This window comes from Bombina bombina, chromosome 9 (genome assembly GCF_027579735.1).
Source record: "Bombina bombina isolate aBomBom1 chromosome 9, aBomBom1.pri, whole genome shotgun sequence".
NCBI classification, from domain to species: domain Eukaryota; kingdom Metazoa; phylum Chordata; class Amphibia; order Anura; family Bombinatoridae; genus Bombina; species Bombina bombina.
The window spans coordinates 65,789,072-65,809,904 of record NC_069507.1 but is presented as its reverse complement, the minus strand read 5'-3'; the positions used below and the strand labels follow the sequence as shown (position 1 = coordinate 65,809,904).

Below are 20,833 nucleotides of genomic sequence, written 5' to 3'. Positions count from 1 at the left end.
CCCTGTGAGTGACTCCCTTACTTTGCTGATTTGTATTATACTTGGAGTGCACCCGGGGCACCACGGGCCGTTTTTGCACCTTTACAGTTTACCAGGAGTGCTTCTACCATCTTCCTTTGATATATATATATGTGTGTGTGTGTGCAGTGGCGTCACTAGGGTTGGTGTCACCCGGTGTGGTACGTTATGGTGTCACCCCCCCTCCCCCCAGAAAGCAAACACACAAACACAAAAACACAGGCACACACACATACAAACACTCAGACACACTTAAAAACACACTAGGATGCACACACAAACACTCGGAAACACACTCAGACACACGCACAAAAACACTCATACACACGCACAAAAACACTCATACACACGCACAAAAACACTCAGACACACGCACAAAAACACTCAGGCACACACACAGAAACACTCAGATACACACACACACACAAAAACACTCAGGCACACACACAGAAACACTCAGATACACACACACACAAAAACACTCAAACACACACAAAAACACTCAGACACACACACATACAAAATATGTATGTGTGTGTGTCTGAGTGTTTTTGTGTAAACTGCACTGCATTAATTATAAAGCTCATGCCTAGAGCTGCTCCCTGGCTCAGCAGAGCATCAAATGAAAGATAAACAGAGCACTCTAAAATAAATCACTGAAGAAAAGGTTTAGGTGCGCAAACTATGAAAATTCTGCTCTCTGACTCTGTTCCAAGTCTGTCAGTGCACAGCCCCGGGCTGCGTGTCTACCGCTTCTTATGGCCAAGCACCTCTGCTCTCTGCTCACCCCCAGACCCCCGCCTGCCCTCCCCTCCTACCTCTTCAGTCTGAACTTAGTGTACTGTAACTTTAGAGACAGTGTCAGACAGTCATCCCCCTCATGATTTCCCAGTTCCCGATTAGAGAGACAGCACAGCAGTGAGTGACTCCACTGCTCCACACGTCACTGAGCAGTGAGCACAGATAGGCAGGCAGGTTTAGGCTAGCAGCACAACTTTGCAAGCCCCACGGCACGCCCACAACATTCATAGTGAAATTGGGCAGTGGAGGAGCAAAGTACAAACAAGCAAAAGCAGCCGGGAAAAATATTTGTGGAAATTGCAGCGCTGGCTCAAAAATATGTGTCTACAACTTCCCCAGTCCAACTAATGTTCACAAATTCTGGCCCCTCTAATAAAAAAATATATGCATCTCTACATTGTATTTCTTTGAATTTCAATAAAATAAAAAAATAAAAAAATTTTTTTGGTGGTGTCACCCCCTGGAGGGTGTCACCCAGGTGCGGGCCGCACCCCCCTAGAGACGCCACTGTGTGTGTGTGTGTGTGTGTGTGTGTGTATATATATATATATATATATATATGTGTGTGTGTGTGTATATGTGTGTGTATGTATGTATATATATATATGTGTGTGTGTGTGTGTATATATATATAAACGGTGTAGGTTTTTCTTTTTTTGGGGGGTTTTCTGGAATATCCCCTTTAAGGGGAGCTGTCAGACTCTGGATTTTCTGGGCAGTGACTATAGAACCCTACTGGGCACTGAATATTTTTCCTTATCTGGACTGTTTTCTTATATTTTGATATATTTATATGTGATTTGATGTTTATTCATTTATTATTTTTTCTGTTTCATTGCGAAATGGTGTTTAGTATTTATTTTTCATTGTGATTTTTTTTATATTTGTGCATAGGAATACTTTATTTTTTTTTTCAAATCTCATTTTTATTGTTGAGAAAGACAATATGTACACATAGATGATTACATAGATAATAGCAATTGACATACTCCATGCATTACCTCCTTCAGACATAATACATCCTGTGAGAAGATCCCTCATTCCTTGGTATTCAACCTTTGTATAAAAAAAAGACATTTCTGGAGTGTGACCTGACTGCTCTAGGACTATAACCATAATTCCCAAAACAGGCCAATCGAAATCTATGTTCTAAAGTTAAGTTTCTGTGTGTGTCCATACCTTTCCAACATTTAGTTTTATTTTACCTTTAATTTAATAACATAACTAACCTAAACCTAGCTGTTTAACATAAACATAAAATAATTAAACATACACTAAAGTAACCTGGAGTTTGACATCATCGTCGGACGTGAGGCCCAGTGGTGACAAAAAAAAAGAAGAAGAGGGGGGGGGGGTAAAGAAGGGGGTGCAGGGGAGTATGTTCAAGTATGGCCTTCTTGCTGGCCAAATAGTCTGGTTGTTCCTTTCAGAACAGATGTTCCCATTCTCCTCTCAGCCTGGCCTCCGTAAGTATAGCAGAGTCTTTAATTTATTTTAGTTTTTGATATTTAGCATCCCTATACAGCACTACTTGGTGTATTTTATACATCTCCTTTTTTGTGTATATAACTGTCAGGGACTTCAGGGTCATGAGGTCTGATGTGAACATATAACTGTCAGGGACCTCAGGGCCATGGGACCTGATTTGGGTTTACAACTAACAGGGACTTTAGGACCATTGGGTCTACAGTGGCCATATAAATGACAGGGGCTTCAGGGTCATGGGTCTGCTCTGCAGTCTAAAGTGGGCATATAACTGACAGGGATACTAAACCCAATTGTTTTCTTTCATGATTCAGACAGAGCATGTAATCTTAAGCAACTTTCTAATTTACTTCTATTATCAATGTTTTTTTGTTTTCTTGGTCTCTTTATTTGAAAAGTAGGAATGTAAGCTTAGGAGACGGCCCATTTTTGGTTCAGAACCTGGGTTACGCTTGTTTATTGGTGGCTAAATGTAGCCACCAAAAAGCAAGCGCTGTCCACAGTGCTGAACCTAAAATGGGCCGGCTACTAATCTCTACATTACTGCTTTTTAAATAAAGATAGCAATAGAACAAAGAAAAATTGGCAATAGGAGTAAATTAGAAAGTTGCTTAAAATTGCTGCTCTATTTGAATCATGAAAGAAAGAAATGGGTTTAGTGTTCCTTTAAGCCATGGGTTTTAGTCTTGGGTCAGATGTAGGCATAAAACTGACATGGATTTGGCCATGGAGTGTGATGTGGACGTATAAAAGACAGAGGGGCCTTTATATGAAAGGCCTGTCGGACATGATCCAACAGTGCAGATCATGTCCGACAGACCTCGCTGAATGTGGAGAGCAATACGCTGGTTGCTGGTGCAACGCCGCCCCCTGCAGATTCCTGGCCAATCGGCCGCTAGCAGGGGGTGTCAATCAACCCGATCGTATTCGATTGGGTTGAATTGCGTCAATGTCTGTCCGCCTGCTCAGAGCAGGCGGACAGGTTATGGAGCAGCGGTCTTTAGACACACGGGCCCTCAAGCTCCATACGGGGCTTGACAGATAGGCCCCAGAGGCTTTAGGGCTATTAGTTTGATATAAACATTTAACAAAGAGGGGCTGCATTCAATGGACTGTGGACCTGCTGTCCTCCTGCAGAATCCACAACTGGGAATGGGCCACAATCTAATTTTTCTAGATACTCTAGGAAGCATAGTAGACAACTATTTACAAGAGCAAAACTTTGTAGAACAAGAGGTTGTGAAGTGAAGCCAGATATTGCAAGATTAATGGCGCTTACAAAAAAATGTCAATTTAAAGAAAAATGAAGCCTTACATATATAGCTATAATAAAGCAAATGAATTAAATCACACTTGAAAAACAACATATATTTATTTTTTTATTAAAGGGACACTTGTTACATTTGTGTTTGCATTTCAAAGTACTAAGTTAAACCTATAAATATGAAATAATGGGATATAAATGTCAAAATTCAAAAGAGCATGAATGCACTTCAGTTTTAAATTGAAGCATTTTTTGCAATATAGTTCTATTGGCAAAAATGCTTCTAGTAAAAGTTATGACTGGTTTTCAGTGGCATATGCACATATGTTGTGAGGGCCCGTGCACCAGTGCCCAAGCTCAGATAATGGTGGTGGTGTGTATTGTGAATTAATTTATGTCAAATAAGCCACAAGTTGTAATACTGGTGCACGTGCCCTCAAAGCATATGTGTGTATGCTGCTGAAAAACTGTCACACCTTTTACTAGAAGCAGGTTTGCTAATCAAAGTATATTGCAAAAATGCTTCTATTTAAAAGTGAAATGCACCAATACACAATTTAATTTTGACCTTTCTATCCCTTTAAAGGGACATAAAAACCTAAATTTCAGCCAGATTACGAGTTTTGCGTTATGGCTGCTCGCTAGTTACTTGTACGTTATTTTCACCGCTCACCTTTCATAGCGCTGCTATTACAGGTTTGCAAAAAGCAGGCTTGTGCAGGCGATATGGTTGCGTTGAGCTCCATACCTCACCCAAATACAAGCGCTGCTTTGACGTGCTCGTGTACGATTTCCCCATAGACATCAATGGGGAGAGCCGGAAAAAAAAAAGTTTTAACACCTGCGATCGCGGAAACAAAAGCTCCGTAATGCAGCCCCATTGATATCTATGGGGAAAGAAAAAGTTACCTTTAAACCTTACACCCTAACATAAACGAAAAGAGAGAGAGAGATGCACTCAGCTGAGACAGAACAAAAGCTGGAAAAACTTCCGTGCCTGTTCATTTTATTATAGTGTGCCACTCAGGGTGCATAGTCTTTTAGCACACTATGCCCCTTCACAGAGAAAAAATATCCTGTAGCATATCAGTCTGACCCTGCCCAATGACAGTCCAGCGCCGAAATACCAGGCAATTCTTCTCTGAACAAGAGAAAACAACAACCCCAGACGATCGTTTCGGCCTTTTGTGGGCCTCGTCAGTGAGGTGCAGTCACATCTCTCTAAGGGCATGTGTGCAAGGAGTCCACGTCTGGTTTCCCCTTTTACTCTTAGGGAGACCCAAGAGCAATTTGCATTTATTCATGCCCTTAGAGAGATGCGACTGCACCTCACTGACGAGGCCCACAAAAGGCCGAAACGATCGTCTGGGGTTGTTGTTTTCTCTTGTTCAGAGAAGAATTGCCTGGTATTTTGGCGCTGGACTGTCAATGGGCAGGGTCAGACTGATATGCTACAGGATATATTTTCTCTGTGAAGGGGCATAGTGTGCTAAAAGAGTATGCACCCTGAGTGGCACACTATAATAAAATGAACAGGCACGGAAGTTTTTCCAGCTTTTGTTCTATCTCAGCTGAGTGCAACTCTCTCTTTTTATTTATGCAAATTGCTCTTGGGTCTCCCTAAGATTAAAAGGGGAAACCAGACGTGGACTCCTTGCACACATGCCCTTAGAGAGATGCGACTGCACCTCACTGACGAGGCCCACAAAAGGCCGAAACGATCGTCTGGGGTTGTTGTTTTCTCTTGTTCAGAGAAGAATTGCCTGGTATTTCGGCGCTGGACTGTCAATGGGCAGGGTCAGACTGATATGCTACAGGATATTTTTTCTCTGTGAAGGGGCATAGTGTGCTAAAAGAGTATGCACCCTGAGTGGCACACTATAATAAAATGAACAGGCACGGAAGTTTTTCCAGCTTTTGTTCTGTCTCAGCTGAGTGCAACTCTCTCTCTCTTTTTATTTTTGCAAATTGCTCTTGGGTCTCCCTAAGAGTAAAAGGGGAAACCAGACGTGGACTCCTTGCACACATGCCCTTAGAGAGATGCGACTGCACCTCACTGACGAGGCCCACAAAAGGCTGAAACGATCGTCTGGGGTTGTTGTTTTCTCTTGTTCAGAGAAGAATTGCCTGGTATTTCGGCGCTGGACTGTCAATGGGCAGGGTCAGACTGATATGCTACAGGATATTTTTTCTCTGTGAAGGGGCATAGTGTGCTAAAAGAGTATGCACCCTGAGTGGCACACTATAATAAAATGAACAGGCACGGAAGTTTTTCCAGCTTTTGTTCTGTCTCAGCTGAGTGCAACTCTCTCTCTCTTTTTATTTACCCTAACATAAACCCCACGTCTAAAAACCCCTAATCTGGTGCCCCCGACATCACCGCCACCTACATAAAACTATTAGATAAACTAATTGTATAAGGAATACAATAGAGTTTGTAGCAAAGAATTCCACAAAGTTAGTATCAATATAACTCCAAGAAAGAATTATTTTGGTTAAACACTCTTATTTTTAAAAAGTTCCATACCATTCATAATTTACATCTTTATTAATTTTACTAGGAACACACATTCACACAGTAGCAGAAGAATGTTAAAAACACTTAAACCTAGTTATAGAGTAATTATTAGATGATTCAAATATTCAATCAGTATTAGTAAACATGAGCCCACTGGTATAATGGTATAGAGTAAGCTAAGCCCTTACAATCCGAGGTCTGAATTACTTTTAAATTTTAAACAGCTAATACAATGGGCACCATGATAAAGTATCTAAAGTTATTGAATCATAATATCTGGTTTTCAACTTAGGTAAGCAAGTTAAAAAAGGACAGACAGGAGAGACACGGCTACTCCTGCTGGACCCCTGACGCGCGTTTCACAGAACGCTTCCTCTGAGAATCCACATCAGGTGCTTGTTCTAGTAAATATAAAACATTAACGTAATACTTTAATTTAAGGTATACTGATTGCAATATACAATCTGTAACAGCATCTGTTATTTTCTAACTCTAATAATCCCCACCCACAATATTCTAAAATACATAAAACTATTAACCACTAATCTGCCGACCCTTAACATTGCCGCCACATAAATAAAACTATTAACCCCTAATCTGCTGCCCCTAACATCGCCACCACTTACATTACAGTTATTAACCCCTAAACCGCCCACCCTCCCGCATTTCAAACACTATTTAAAGATTATTAACCCCTAATCTGCTGTCCGCCCACACCGCCACTATAATAAACCTATTAACCCCTAAACCTAACATAACCCTAACCCCCCTAACGTAAATATAATTAAAATAAATCTAAATAAAACTAATAGTTACATTGTATCTAGCTTAGGTTTTATTTTTATTTCACAGGTAAGTTTGTTATTTATTTTAACTAGGTAGACTAGTTAGTAAATAGTTATTAACTATTTACTAACTACCTAGTTAAAATAAATACAAACTTACCTGTAAAATAAAACCAAAACCTGCCTTACACTAAAAACTAACATTCCAATAAAATAAAATAAATTAAATTAATACAATACATTTATCTAAATTACAAAAAAATAAACACTAAATTACACAACATAAAAAACGAAATTATCAAAAATAAAAAGAATTACTCCTAATCATCCAAGCGGGCAGAAGTCTTCATTCAGATGGCATCTTCTATCTTCATCCATCCAGCGCGGAGCGGGTCCATCTTCAAGACAACCATCGCGGAGCATCCTCTTCTTCCGATGGTCAATGAAGAATGAAGTTTCCCTTTAAGGTACTTCATCGAAGATGGCGTCCCTTACATTCCGATTGGCTGATAGAATTCTATCAGCCAATAGGAATTAAAGGTGAAAAAATCCTATTGGCTGATGCAATCAGCCAATAGGATTGAGCTTTCATCCTATTGGCTTCTGCAGCCTGGATGAGGATGGATGTCCGGTTTTCGAAAACTGTAAGTGGATCGTCGGGGGTTAGTGTTTTTTTAAGGGTTTATTGGGTGGGTTTTATTTTTAGCTTAGGGTTTGGCCATCCAAATGTCCTTTTCAGGGCAATGGTTAGCTTGGGGGGTTGCGGGGTTTGGTTGTGTGGGTGGTGGGTTTTACTGTTGGGGGGGTTGTTTGTCATTTTTTTTACAGGTAAAAGAGCTGATTTCTTTGAGGAAATGCCCCACAAAAGGCCCTTTTAAGGGCCATTGGTAGTTTAGTGTAGGCTAGGGTTTTTTTTTTATTTTCTGTAATTTAGTGTTTATTTTTTTTTGTAATTTTGATAAATGTATTGTATTAATTTAATTTGTTTTATTGTAATGTTAGTTTTTAGTGTAAGGCAGGTTAGGTTTTATTTTACAGGTAAGTTTGTATTTATTTTAATTAGGTAGTTAGTAAATAGTTAATAACTATTTACTAACTAGTCTACCTAGTTAAAATAAATACAAACTTGCCTGTAAAATAAAAATAAACCCTAAGATAGCTACAATGTAGCTATTAGTTATATTGTAGCTAGCTTAGGTTTTATTTTACAGGTAAGTATTTAGTTTGAAATAGGAATTATTTAGGTAATAATTGTAGGTTTTATTTAGATTTATTTTAATTATATTTAAATTAGGGGGGGTTAGGGTTACGTTAGGGGTAGGTTTAGGGGTTAATAGGTTTATTATAGCGGCAGTGTGGGCGGACGGCAGATTAGGGGTTAATAATATTTAAATAGTGTTTGCGATGCGGGAGGGCGGCGGTTTAGGGGTTAATAGGTTTATTATAGTGGCGACGATTTCGGGAAGCAGCGGAATAGGGGTTAATACATTTTTTTAGTGGCGGCGATGTCTGGAGCGGCAGATTAGGGGTTAATAAATTTATTTTAGTGTTTGTGATGCGGGAGGGACTCGGTTTAGGGGTTAATAGGTAGTTTATGGGTGTTAGTGTACTTTGTGACAGTTTAGTTATGAGTTTTATGTTACAGCTTTGCAGCGTAAAACTCATAACTACTGACTTTAGATGGCTGTACGGATCTTGTCATTTTAGGCTGTACCGCTCACTTTTTAGCCTCACCGCAAAACTTGAATACAGGCGCTATGGAAGTCCCATTGAAAAAGGACTTTTCTTAAAGTGCGGTACTGACGTTGCGTGACAGCCAAAAAGTGTGCGGTACAGCTATTCTGACAAGACTTGCAATAGCGGCGTTAGGGAAAAAGCATCATTATGGGCCATAACGATGCTTTTTCACACATAACGCCAAACTCGTAATCTAGCTGTTTGTTCTTTAATAATTCAAAAGTGTACAATTTAGAAAACCAAACTTTTCTATTTAAGTCTAGTTTTACATGTTCTTCCTTTTCTTGAAATCCTTTGTTGAAAAGCAGGTAGTTAGGTCTGGATCACTATATTGCAGAAGTTGCTAACATGTTTTTAACAATGTTAAACATTGTGCAAATACTACTTCCATGTGGTGGTCAAAATAAATAAAATTGGGGTTCATCACAATCCTTTAGAAAACTGTATCTAATGTTTTTCAACAGGAAACATTATTAAAGTCTATGGGGATTTTGTAGTCAAATTATTTGATACGTTTTTCTAACTGATTTTAATCATCCCTTTATTTGATAATATAAGTAAATTGTATGCTTTTTCTGAATCATGAAAGAAAACATTTAGATTTCATGGGAATGTTTATATTTGTTCTGTTTTTCTTAAATCCTTTGTTCTTTCAAAATAAATATACACAGCAGTACAATCAATTTGACTTCAGTTTTAAATTACAGTGTTGGTTGCCAATGTTCAAAATCTTTGGTAAACATGGGTGGAAATATTACGCCACATGTAAAAAAACAAACTACACTGAGGATCTTAATCTTTGTAAAGCAGAAATCACTCTAAGCATATCTGATTAACCATTTATTTTTCAGGTCCCCTGATCAGCCTTGTACAGGAGAAACAGAGACCCCTTCTGTTGGTGAGTTTATTTGTTAAATACAGATTCCCTACAGCTTTTACTGTGCAATGTTCTATAGTCCTATTGTGCTGCGAACCTTTTAGAAAGCAGAATTCACCTAACGTTCTCTCCAGTATCTCCATCTAGCCTCACCAGTCTCTAAAGCAGTGATTTGCAACCTTTTTTTTTGCCGTGGCACACTTTTTTACATTAAAAAATTCTGCGGCACATCACCATCCCAAAATTTTAGAAAATCACACATTGTAGCCTAATACAGGCTATATATATGTGCTGTGCTGTCATGCCATGCCTCCTACAAACTATACATGACATATTGACATTCATTCACAAACAATCATAATGATTGTCTGTGAATGAATGTCAATGATGCCTGATGAGCCTGTCACATATCTCCCAATATTTAAAAATTTGAAAGAGGGACACCCCCTCACTGTTGTCAGTCTGCCGCGGCACATCTGAGGATCTCTCACGGCACACTAGTGTGCCACGGCACACTGGTTGAAAAACACTGCTCTAAAGCAAATTATATTCTGTACAGGTGTCACCAAAGGATGTGAGCTGCCTAGTGTATCATTGAAACTGGTGAGAGGCTGATGGAGCTGGAGAATATTACCATAGGTGATTGCCTAGTAATTCTTTCCACACTTTCTTTTTCCATAGCCACGTCTGGTGGAAGAGGGCTTAGCGTATGCAGAGTTGGAGCTGGTAAAACCCTCCCCCCCTGTGAAGGAAACTCCCTCCACTACTGTATATGCTCAGATCCTGTTTGAGGAGAGCTCTCTGCAGCATGATGTCCGCTCAAAAGGACAGAGAGGTCCCATCATCAGCCCCAACAAAGGCACAATTCAAGGCCCTATGGTACCAAGACTGTACAGCACCATTCAGATACCCTAATATCTGGAAACTGGAGCCATTAATCAACAAACTACTGGACAAGCAAGCAATTAATTTGCTGCTTAATTTGTCCTTCTTGTGAGTGATTGAAAGTTTAGTTGCATGACAACTCTAATCTCTGCTGCCGGGCAGCCAGATAGCATTAATTATGCTGCAGTTGCCTCTACGAGAGAGAGGAAACTGAGATATTCTGTGATTCCTTTTTTTTTTGTAGTTTAACAACCTGGAGACGTCTTGTTAAAGTGTCTAGAAGATCTAAAATATTCAAATATACCTGTCCATACAAAGCAAGTTGGGCTTTACAATGGATATACATTGAACTAGATATTTTGCCAAATCAAATAATTACTGAGAACTGTGAAATTATCTCTGTGTTTGCTAAATATGCTAATATTAGGCACACCATCATTATTCTTTGATGGCCAAATCAGTGTATTGTTATGCAGTGAGGACCTTTCCTAAAACTAAGAACATAATGTGTCTTATGAAAAAGTCACATGACTGTAGCCAAGATATACTTGCTTTGTTATAACATACTGCTTCTTGTATAAGAGTTTCAGTTGGCTTGTAGGGGTGTCTCCAGTTGCCGACCATATTTATACACCTACCAGATGCCTGCTTGATTTAGTTTTCAAGGGCAAATTACAACCAACCAGGGGTTAAGTCCTGCAAAAAAAGTGTGGGAACTCACCAAGACTTCTACTCTCACAATTAATATTGTTTTATCATTATTATTATTGGTTAATTGTAGAGCGCAAACAGATTCTGCAGCGCTAATATATATACTGTATATATATATATATTTATATATAGTAAAATAAAATATCAGCATTCACTGGTCTTGAATGAAAAAAAACTTTATAAAAAGTGACTTTTCGGGCAACAACACCCCTACCTCAGACCAAACAAACAGTGAAATTAACAAACAATATATAAGATGATAAGCCCCACCCCCAAAATTGTGGTTGCCATGGTAATCACATACATTAACAGCTGTTGCCAAAGAAAAGTAAAAAACGCAGGTAAATAACCAAAAAATATTGAAGTAATCAAAACATCCATGAATACATAAAATGCATAAATAATACACATGTCAATGTTTAGAAACCATATATCAACATAAACATAATGATAAACACATATCCCTAAACAGTGTGTTTTAACAATAAATATGTATAACCCATTATGTTAGGTACTTACAAAGTGTATAGAACCTCCCTGTGCACCTGCATATCCCATGGATAGGCAGTCACTATATTCCTATGCTTATGCTGTATAGCGTAGCCAGTGTAATTATTCACATAGCGTCACACAGAAACTACGAGTCGTGGAATATATCATAATGTAGTTCGAGGGCTAAATCAATGTATTATCGCTCACGGTGTAAAATTACTATGATGTCCAATCCTGATATAAGGATTTATTTATGTGTCACCTACATATATTCCCTTTATTGCAGCTCCTGTAAACACCCTGCACCATTTAAACATCGCTCCCTGTGTTAGTTCCGGTCCGTTATTCAGCCAATACAGTCAGTGTGGGTGAGTGTCGTCATCCACAATGTCAGGACCCGCCCCTAAGTTACAATCTGTTTTGAACAGACACCCCTAATAGAGGTGTATTCACTATTTAGGATACAGTGTGACAAGCGCAATAGTTATACTCAATTAAGGAAACAGAACCCAAAAACAAACTAAACCAAAAATCACCAATTATATCTACAAAACTCCAATTAAGTGTAACACTATTCACTATATCCGTAAGGCTAAAAGGGGGTAAGAAAGGAAATATATACAACACCTGCCCTCATCTTAGATAGTTTCATTGGAACTAATATGCATATACCCTATGTACACATCAAAACCCAGGTATATATCATCTGCCATAGTATACCCTAGGTATGTAATGCCAAAATATACACACATATCCTCTAATAAGCAGGGGCCTGATCTCAATTTAATTAGAAACAAAAAGACGAATATAATAAAGAATGAAAATAATAAAGAATAATGGGAGGGGCATGAGTGCTGGGCTAATGCACTATGAACGGTATTCTTAATATCACAAACCCCCTAAATGGGGACATACAAAACCAAATGTCATAAAAATCGCCATTCTTGTCCTCGCATCGTCGCAGGTTTTGCCCATATAAAACATTTCATATGGCAATTTAAAGGGACACTGAACCCAATTTTTTTCTTTCATGATTCAGATAGAGCATGCAGTTTTAAGCAACTTTCTAATTTACTCCTATTATCAATTTTCTTTGTTCTCTTGCTATCTTTATTTGAAAAAGAAGGCATCTAAGCTTTTTTTTTAGGTTGAGACTCTGGACGGCACTTTGCTGATTGGTGGATGAATGTATCCACCAATCAGCAAGGACAACCCAGGTTGTTCACCAAAAATGGGCCGGCATCTAAACTTAATACATAATGGCCCCTATTTATGAAACTCTGGTGGACCTGATCCGACAGTGCGGATCAGGTCCACCAGACCTCGCTGAATACGGAGAGCAATACGCTCTCCGTATTCAGCATTGCACCAGCAGCTCACAAGAGCTGCTGGTGCAACGCCGCCCCCTGCAGACTTGCGGCCAATCGCCAGCAGGGGGTGTCAATCACCCCGATTGTACTCGATCGGGTTGAATTGCGGCGATGTCTGTCCGCCTGCTCAGAACAGGCGGACAGATTATGGAGCAGCGGTCTTTGTGACCGCTGCTTCATAATTGTTGTTTCTGGCGAGCCTGCAGGCTCGCCAGAAACACGGGGCATCAAGCTCCATTCGGAGCTTGATAGATATGCCCCAATGTATCTATATAAGTATTTCAAAGTGTTTTCAGGTTTTTCCTAACTATGTATCAGTGCAGATATTACATCATGTAAAAAAAGCAATAACAAGTCTGTTTACCCAAACAATCTATTTATACATGAGGACTGCACAGATTGGGACTTTGCCCTTTTTAAAGATGGAGGATGCAACTCCGGATCAGTGAAGTGATAACCAATCACAAAAGAATGACATCAGCATTTAGGACCAATGGGAGGACTTTCACCCTATTTCAACTCCAGGGAATCAGACGCACACCATCCAACTTTCCTTTGAAAAAGCTGTACGCTTACAGTGAAACGTACGTAAGGAACATTAACTGAACGCCGCTATACGTTGTTTGCCAGTAAGGTCGCCTGGACAGGTATTGAGAGATTACTACTTACCCAGGGGGGACCAGCTAAGCCGGTGTGGCACGCTATTTCTCTCCACCCTACCAAAGTATAAGTTATCTCTTCCGCTTAAAGCTCTGCTAGTGGATATATACTTTGACGTATATATTTGTGGCTTTTATTGATTTTATCTATTTTAAATAAATAATCTTTTTACCTGAAGCAGCTGTTTGCGGTTGCTATATACTGGTTACCTGGCAGTATAAAACCGGGTGTGCGCCTGTACCTAGAGCCTGGTAGGCTCAGCTAAGTGTGAGTAACCCCTTGGTGGGACTACGAATATGAAGATAATATTTCTTTTTCACCATATTGTATTGCACTATATTTTTCTTATTTTGTTTTTGAGGAAAGAAACCACTTGAATCACTTCAATCACTGGAATTGAGGAGGACTCCCACAGATCACCCATATCCTTACACCCTATATATCATTGTTACTTTTATATTTGTGTATTATTTAGTTTATCACTTTTTATTTTTACATATTTATTCACCAAGTGATTATTGTACTTTTGTTGAACCCTCTGAATATCCCTAATCACCACTGTTGCGTCCTTTGTAAAGGATCTCATCTGTGTCACAAATGGTTAAAGGATATGATCGATGTAATGTGCAATAGGTTGGAGCAGAGATCCTCTAGCCGAGACTATGGGCCTCCCTGCTGGTTTATTCTTGTCCTTGTGGACCTTCAGCAATGTGTAGAGGATAGGGTGGACTGGAAATTTCACACATAAGAAATTAAATGTATCCATGTCTACCCATCAATTGGTCAGTCCTTTCCTCAATACTTTGTCAATGGTCTCCTTAAAGGTAACAGTTTGATTGAAATCCAATGTTTTATAAGTGACTTGATCATTCAGTTGCTCTTTAATGTCACTGCTATATAGTGAGTAGTCCATTGTCCGCCGATTGAATTACAATGCTGGGGTCACTTGCCAGAATCTTGATAGCTTCTCTCTCTGGTTTAGTGATATTGATTTTGGAATGGAATGTCTTTTCCTTTCAAGATATCCTGTGTCATCATCCTGTTAAAGGTTTTAATGCTTGGACTGATGTTAACTGGTTCAAATTGACTTCTGGGTTTGAATTTCTTCTCCCCAACATCCTGTGTAGCATTCTTAAAATGGTCACGTAATTTTAATTGCCTTTGAAATGTTATGATATCCACATACGTGTCAAATTCACGTATCCTTTTAGTTGGAATAAAGGAGAGACCCTTATTGAGGACCTGATGTTCAGTGTCTGTAAGTTGTGGTTACTGATGTTAAGTACGATGTCTTCAGGTTCTATGTTAGTGGACGGGGTGCGTCCTCTTATGTCCCCCCACCTCGGGTTTGATCTGTGTTTCCTCTTCTTGTACCACCAGACCGGGTGGTAACCCCTTGAAAAACCTGCTGTGAGGTATCAGTATGTACTGTGCCAGGTCTCATACCAATTTTATTATCTAAACCTGAGCTGCTGTCCACAGTGGCCAATGTTCTTCTCGCGTGGAATCTTCTCCTTTGTGGGTGGTAGGACCTGTGGACCTGGGTCCCTGATTGCCAAGAATATACAAGTTTTTCTTTGTAGTCCTTAGTTACCGTGCCTAATTCCCTATTCTTAAATGCAAGTAGTTCCTTCCTATATGTGTCCATTTGAACTTTCAATTTCTCCAGCCAATCTTCTGTCTTGTCATTTCTCAGGATGTGTTCCTGTTAATCTTTGAATAAGGTGAGTTCTGTTCTCAGTTTTGTGGTAAGGTTTCTCACTTCCTCTATTACTAAGAGGATTAAGTCTATGGAGCGTTTGTTGAGGATTTGGCACCATTTGATGCAAAAGGAAGGACTGTTTCTCCCAATGGTCGGAACATTGCGTATCCTAAATCATTGTGGGATCATATTGCTCCTGTAGTACACTTTGTAAACACCTCACATATCGGGATATATATATTTATTGTTGAAACACACTGTTTAGGGATATGTGTTTATCATTATGTTTATGTTGATATATGGTTTCTAAACATTGACATGTGTATTAATTATGCATTTTATGTATTCATAGATGTTCTGATTACTTCAATATTTTTTTGTTATTTACCTGCGTTTTTATTTTTATTTGGCAACAACTGTTGATGTATGTGATTACCATGACAACCACATTTTGGCAAAATTTTGTATGTTGAGGGTGGGGCTTATCATCTTATATATTGTTTGCTCATTTCACTGTTTGTTTGGTCTGAGGAAGGGTTGTGTTGTGCCCCAAAACGTCACTTTTTATAAAGTTTTTTCATTCAAGACCAGTAAGTGGGGAGCTAAATAACCCAAAAGCAAGCCACACAGAAATGTAAGCACCATGTGTAATAAAAGATAATAAAGATACAATTCATAACAGGGGTGATAACATTGATAACACAACAGGACCACTGACAGTCTTACTTGTATTGTAGGAAGTGTTACTGCCCATTACTAGAGAATCTCAGTATCCCTCTAACCAGACTGTGCTCCAGCTCCTCCCACCAGCAGCAGCAGTGTTTACTGAGGTGTTTTTGTTCTCTGTCCAGCGGGAACTTAGTTCCTCCTGCAAAAATAGTGCAGGAACTCCGTTCCCATGCGTTCCCGCTCGATTTGACCCCATGCAACCAACTGAAAAGAGGCTAATGTTTTAGGTGAGTTTTCTGCAGGAAAATGGGACCCTGTGAGCCTAATATATGTATATTGTGTATTTAAGGTTTAATGCCTCATTTGCAGTTTAGAATGCAAAATCTGTACCACACTCTCATAGTTTACATTATCTTAAGCAGTACAGCCTTTTATTGGCTATATTGCTGCTGTCTCCTAAAGCATTAAAGGGACATTATACACTAATTTTTTTCTTTGCATAAATGTTTTTTAAATGATCTATTTATATAACCAATAAAGTTTTTTTTTGTTTTTTTTTAAATGTCTAGTTTTGCTTATTTTTAAATAACATTGCTCTGATTTTCAGACTCCTAACCAAGCCCCAAAGTTTTATGAGAATACAGTCAGCTACCTTCTCCAGCTGGCTCCTGTTTGTGTAAAGGGACTTTTCATATGCAAAAGAAGGGGGGGGGGTTCTTATTTCCCACTTGCAGTGGGCTTTCCAGCAACCTTTTCAACAGAGCTAAACTTAGAGCTTCTAAGTAAGTTTTTAAACAGTTTTATACTGGATTTTTATATCAGTATCTGTGCATCTTATTCTTTATATAGTAGTGTCTATTACATGCAGTTATATGAAAATGAGTGTATATTGTCCCTTTAAAGAGTGTGGGTTCAGAACACTTAAGGACTGAAGATTTCACTGGCATTGAGAGAAATAACACAAAATCTTTGGGATATTTTTTTAAACCTTATATTTTAATGTAGGAATATGTCCTTCACATAAAGAACACTACATAGCAACATAAACAGGTCTCAAGATAAAGTTTGTGTTTCTCATTTTTTTGAAGGGCCTCGTTGTACTGACAAGACTTCTTAGATAATCTCGCCTCAGCAGAGAGCTTTTAGATCATCAGTCCCTTAGAAAGAGGTCATTTAAAATTCAAATTAGCATATTTTTAGAAATACACAGCAGTAACTGGAATTTATGTATCACTATTATATCTTATTAATTGTTTCCGTTTCGAGTACTCTTATCCCAGCCAAATAGTAATTGTTCGTTAAAAAGTTTAGTACAATGTATAACCAGTTTATTCACTTGAATTTATTGTTTTATTACATATATTTTTTTTGTAATTTAATATTGGTATGTTAATAAAATGTTTTTTAAGGGTTCACTGTTCTGTGGTTTTAATTTAATTTTTTTAAATGATCATTCTTATGGAGGAAATATTTTACCTAATCAGCTCCTCCTCGACTTTGCTCTATACTTTTTATTATATAACTGTGTATGAATAGTCACTGACGAAGCAGGGAGGAGCCCTACGAAACGCGTTAGGCCACACCCATCTAAAGCTATAGAGTACGTGTGTGAGTAGTGTGGTGCGGTAGATCTGGAGCCCAGATTTTACCTAGCCACACACATCCATTTGTAAGACCACAGCTTGTGGTAGCTTTCCCACCCTTGAGCCTTAAGTATAATCATAGTGGGGGATATTTACGGCAATGACATGCTGGTGTTAACTGGAACATACCCACAAGAAGTCCTACTAAGACACACAGGGGAAAGAAAGGGGAGAAACACTTGATGTGGAATGTTGTTTGTATACAACTTTTAAACCTCATATGTTTGAGGGTAGACTTGTGAGTGAAAATCTTTTTATTCTTTTTCAATAAACTACTCACTAATCTGCACGTAGATCGTCCCCCTGTGCACTTTGCTGCGCTCTGTTTGTTCTGTTTTTACAGATCATTATTTTTTGAAGTTTTTTTTGTTTTTCTACACCACGGAGATCACACCAGTGAGATAAAAGTAGCTGCATATAGGAAACACAGGAAGCATCAAGCTCACAGAAGAACCTAAGTATTCTTTTTTCTTCTTTTTACTGAGAGACTAAATTTATCATTATTCTTTTTGGTTTGTAAATAATGGACATGCAAGCTTATTTCATGCATTTTATTTTATGTTTTAAGAATTGATTCAATTGCATTTCTTTGTGTGACACTACCTAAATTGGTTGTTGTTTAAATTCTTAGGTTGAGACAATGGGGTTAAATTATCAATGTGCGGATGGACATGATACAATGTAGCGGATCATGTCCACCGCACATCGATAAATCCCGACAGTATACGCTGTCTGCATTTATAATAATAGTTGAAGGTGGCACAAAAAAGATTGCTGTTCCCAATATGATTAAAACAGATTATGTTGTTTTCAAAAATGTATATGTAGTTCGTTTTAAGTATTTAAAACATTGGTTTGTTATCTCTCTAGTTTTATATTCCTTTTGGTAAAAAATGAGCGTTAACAAGTGGTGTATGATATAAAAACAAACTTTTTTATTTCAATACTAGTTGAAATATCCAAATAAAAAGTGCAAGTAAAAAACATTTCACAATATTGTTAAAACCTGACACCGGTGTCCGTTAATTAAACAGAATTTATATGTTTATAAGAGATTGTAGCTAATATGGCTATTTTTACAATATTTAAAAGAAGTCAGAGCAATAAAAGATTTTTAAACAATTGCTAAACAAAATAAAATGGTTGCTAAAATGTCAAGTTTTTCTACTCATGTGCCAAGTGTATTGGTTTAAACAGCGGTTCACTTCGTATTGTTACACATATATTTATAAAAGTAGCACAGAATATAAAGATTTGCTAAAAATTACTAATATAGTGGATCATGTCTGCTGCACATCGATAAATGCCGACAGCATACGCTCTCGGCATTTATCATTGCACCAGCAGTTCTTGTGAACTGCTGGTGCAATGCCGCCCCCTGCAGATTCACGGCCAATCAGCTGCTAGCAGGGGGTGTCAATCAACCCGATCGGGTTGATTTCTGTCCGCTGCCTCAGAAAAGGTGGACAGGTTATGGAGCAGTGGTCTTAAGAAACACTGGGCATCAAGCTCCATACGGAGTTTGATAAATATGCTCCTTAAGCTTAACTCTCCCCATCATATTTATTTAATGACCAGCAACTTGGTAGTTTTTAGAGGAAAATATGTGCTTCAGAGTATGTTGCTTAGCAACTCTAACAAGATGGTATACAAGTTTTGTACTTGCAATCCTCACCTGTGATCAACTCAGCAGCAATAGACAGGTACATATACTTTTAACTACTGTATGCACTAAGCTTTTTACATTTACATCTATGCCAGAATCTCCATGTTAGCTAATATATTTTTCATCATGGTTTAAACAATTAAAATACTTGAACAGCCTATAGCAGCAGTAGTCTGGCAAGCACAAATTGAAAATCAGAAAGCTTTGTGAACTGTTGTATTGCCTTAATTTATTTTTTTTATATCCAGATTGACAGCTATCTATTGGCAAAAAAACGTAAATGTGATCTTAGCCTTTGTTGCTTTACAGGATATAACTGTTACAAAAAGGCTTCATGGCTGCTCCAGTTCCCTATGGTTCCCCTTAGTGACAGGTGAGGGACAGGACTTCCACACACATCATCACTGTACTACACCTTGCGCTAACATGCGAGTTAAGCACTCTGACTTCTAAAAATCGTTCCTGTCACCCATTTATAACAGCCCCATTACAGTATATATGGTGGTGTGTTGTGTGTGTAGTTTGTTTAGTGTATTTGTGTGTGTAACCTAACATCCACTTATAAATATACATGCTGCAGGAAATCACTTCAGGTGCCCATTCCCCTCCAGCCTACAGCACTATAAAAACCAATATCTGGATCTACAACTACCATATTGCTGGTACAGAGTCTTCATTATTTTTCAGTCTATTTAATGCTACTAAGCGTGTTTGAAGTATATCAAAATAAGGGAATGTAAACCTTTATATTTTAGCAACAACTGCTTGTTTTTTTTACTGGACAAATATTAATAATTGTCAATGGTAAATGATAATGAAAAGTTTATTTTTTTTCACCTCTTAAAGGGGTAGAAAAGTCCAAATTAAAATGATTGGCTAAAATACAAGTCTGTCAAAAGAACTGAGATAAGGAGGCAGTCTACAGAGGCTTAAATACAAGGGGGATATTTATCAAAGCCTCAATCACAAATACGCCGGAATTCCGCAGCGTAATTGTTGCGAGATTGAGCTGACCTAATTATCAAAGCCTACAGACCGGTAAATATTGAAATTTGTGACGTAACATACGATCCGCCGGTCTCAATCCGATGCAGATCGATGCTTACGTCATTACAGATGTCTTGAATACACATTCAGCTCTATCTGACACTTTTTCCTAGTTATCAAACTTCTAATAGGTAACCTTGCGGCTATTCCGGCCCAGCGTACCTGGTTTTCAATCCGCCACCCTGGAGGCCGCGGATGCCATAGAAATCAATGGGAGTCTGAAAGCAGCAAAAGAATCAAATGTATTAACCGCTATCCCGCTGCTCCCCGACCCTGCCGCAACATAAATAAAGTTATTAACCCCTATTCCAGCACTCCCCAACACTGCCGCAACCTAAATAAAAGTATTAACCCCTATCCCACCGCTCCCCGACCCCGCTGCAACCTAAATAAAAGTATTAACCCCTAAATCTCTGTCCTCCCACATCACTACCACTAACTAAACCTATTAACCCCTAAACCGCCAGCCCCCCACATAAACTAAATGAAGCTATTAACCCCTA

General features: G+C 38.6%; 1 protein-coding gene across 2 annotated transcripts in view; it reads left to right on the top strand.

Annotated features, from left to right (window-relative positions):
* The window catches only part of VSTM4 (V-set and transmembrane domain containing 4), a 102,229-nt gene extending 91,538 nt beyond the window's left edge, over nt 1–10,691 (top strand). For both annotated transcript variants that reach the window (XM_053692184.1, XM_053692183.1), the window contains exons 7-8: nt 9,460–9,506; nt 10,167–10,691. In XM_053692184.1, the coding sequence (XP_053548159.1) occupies nt 9,460–9,506; nt 10,167–10,400 (281 nt within the window). In that variant the 3' untranslated portion in view covers nt 10,401–10,691. The remainder of the gene's footprint in view (nt 1–9,459; nt 9,507–10,166) is intronic.
* Nucleotides 10,692–20,833: the final 10,142 nt, after the last annotated feature.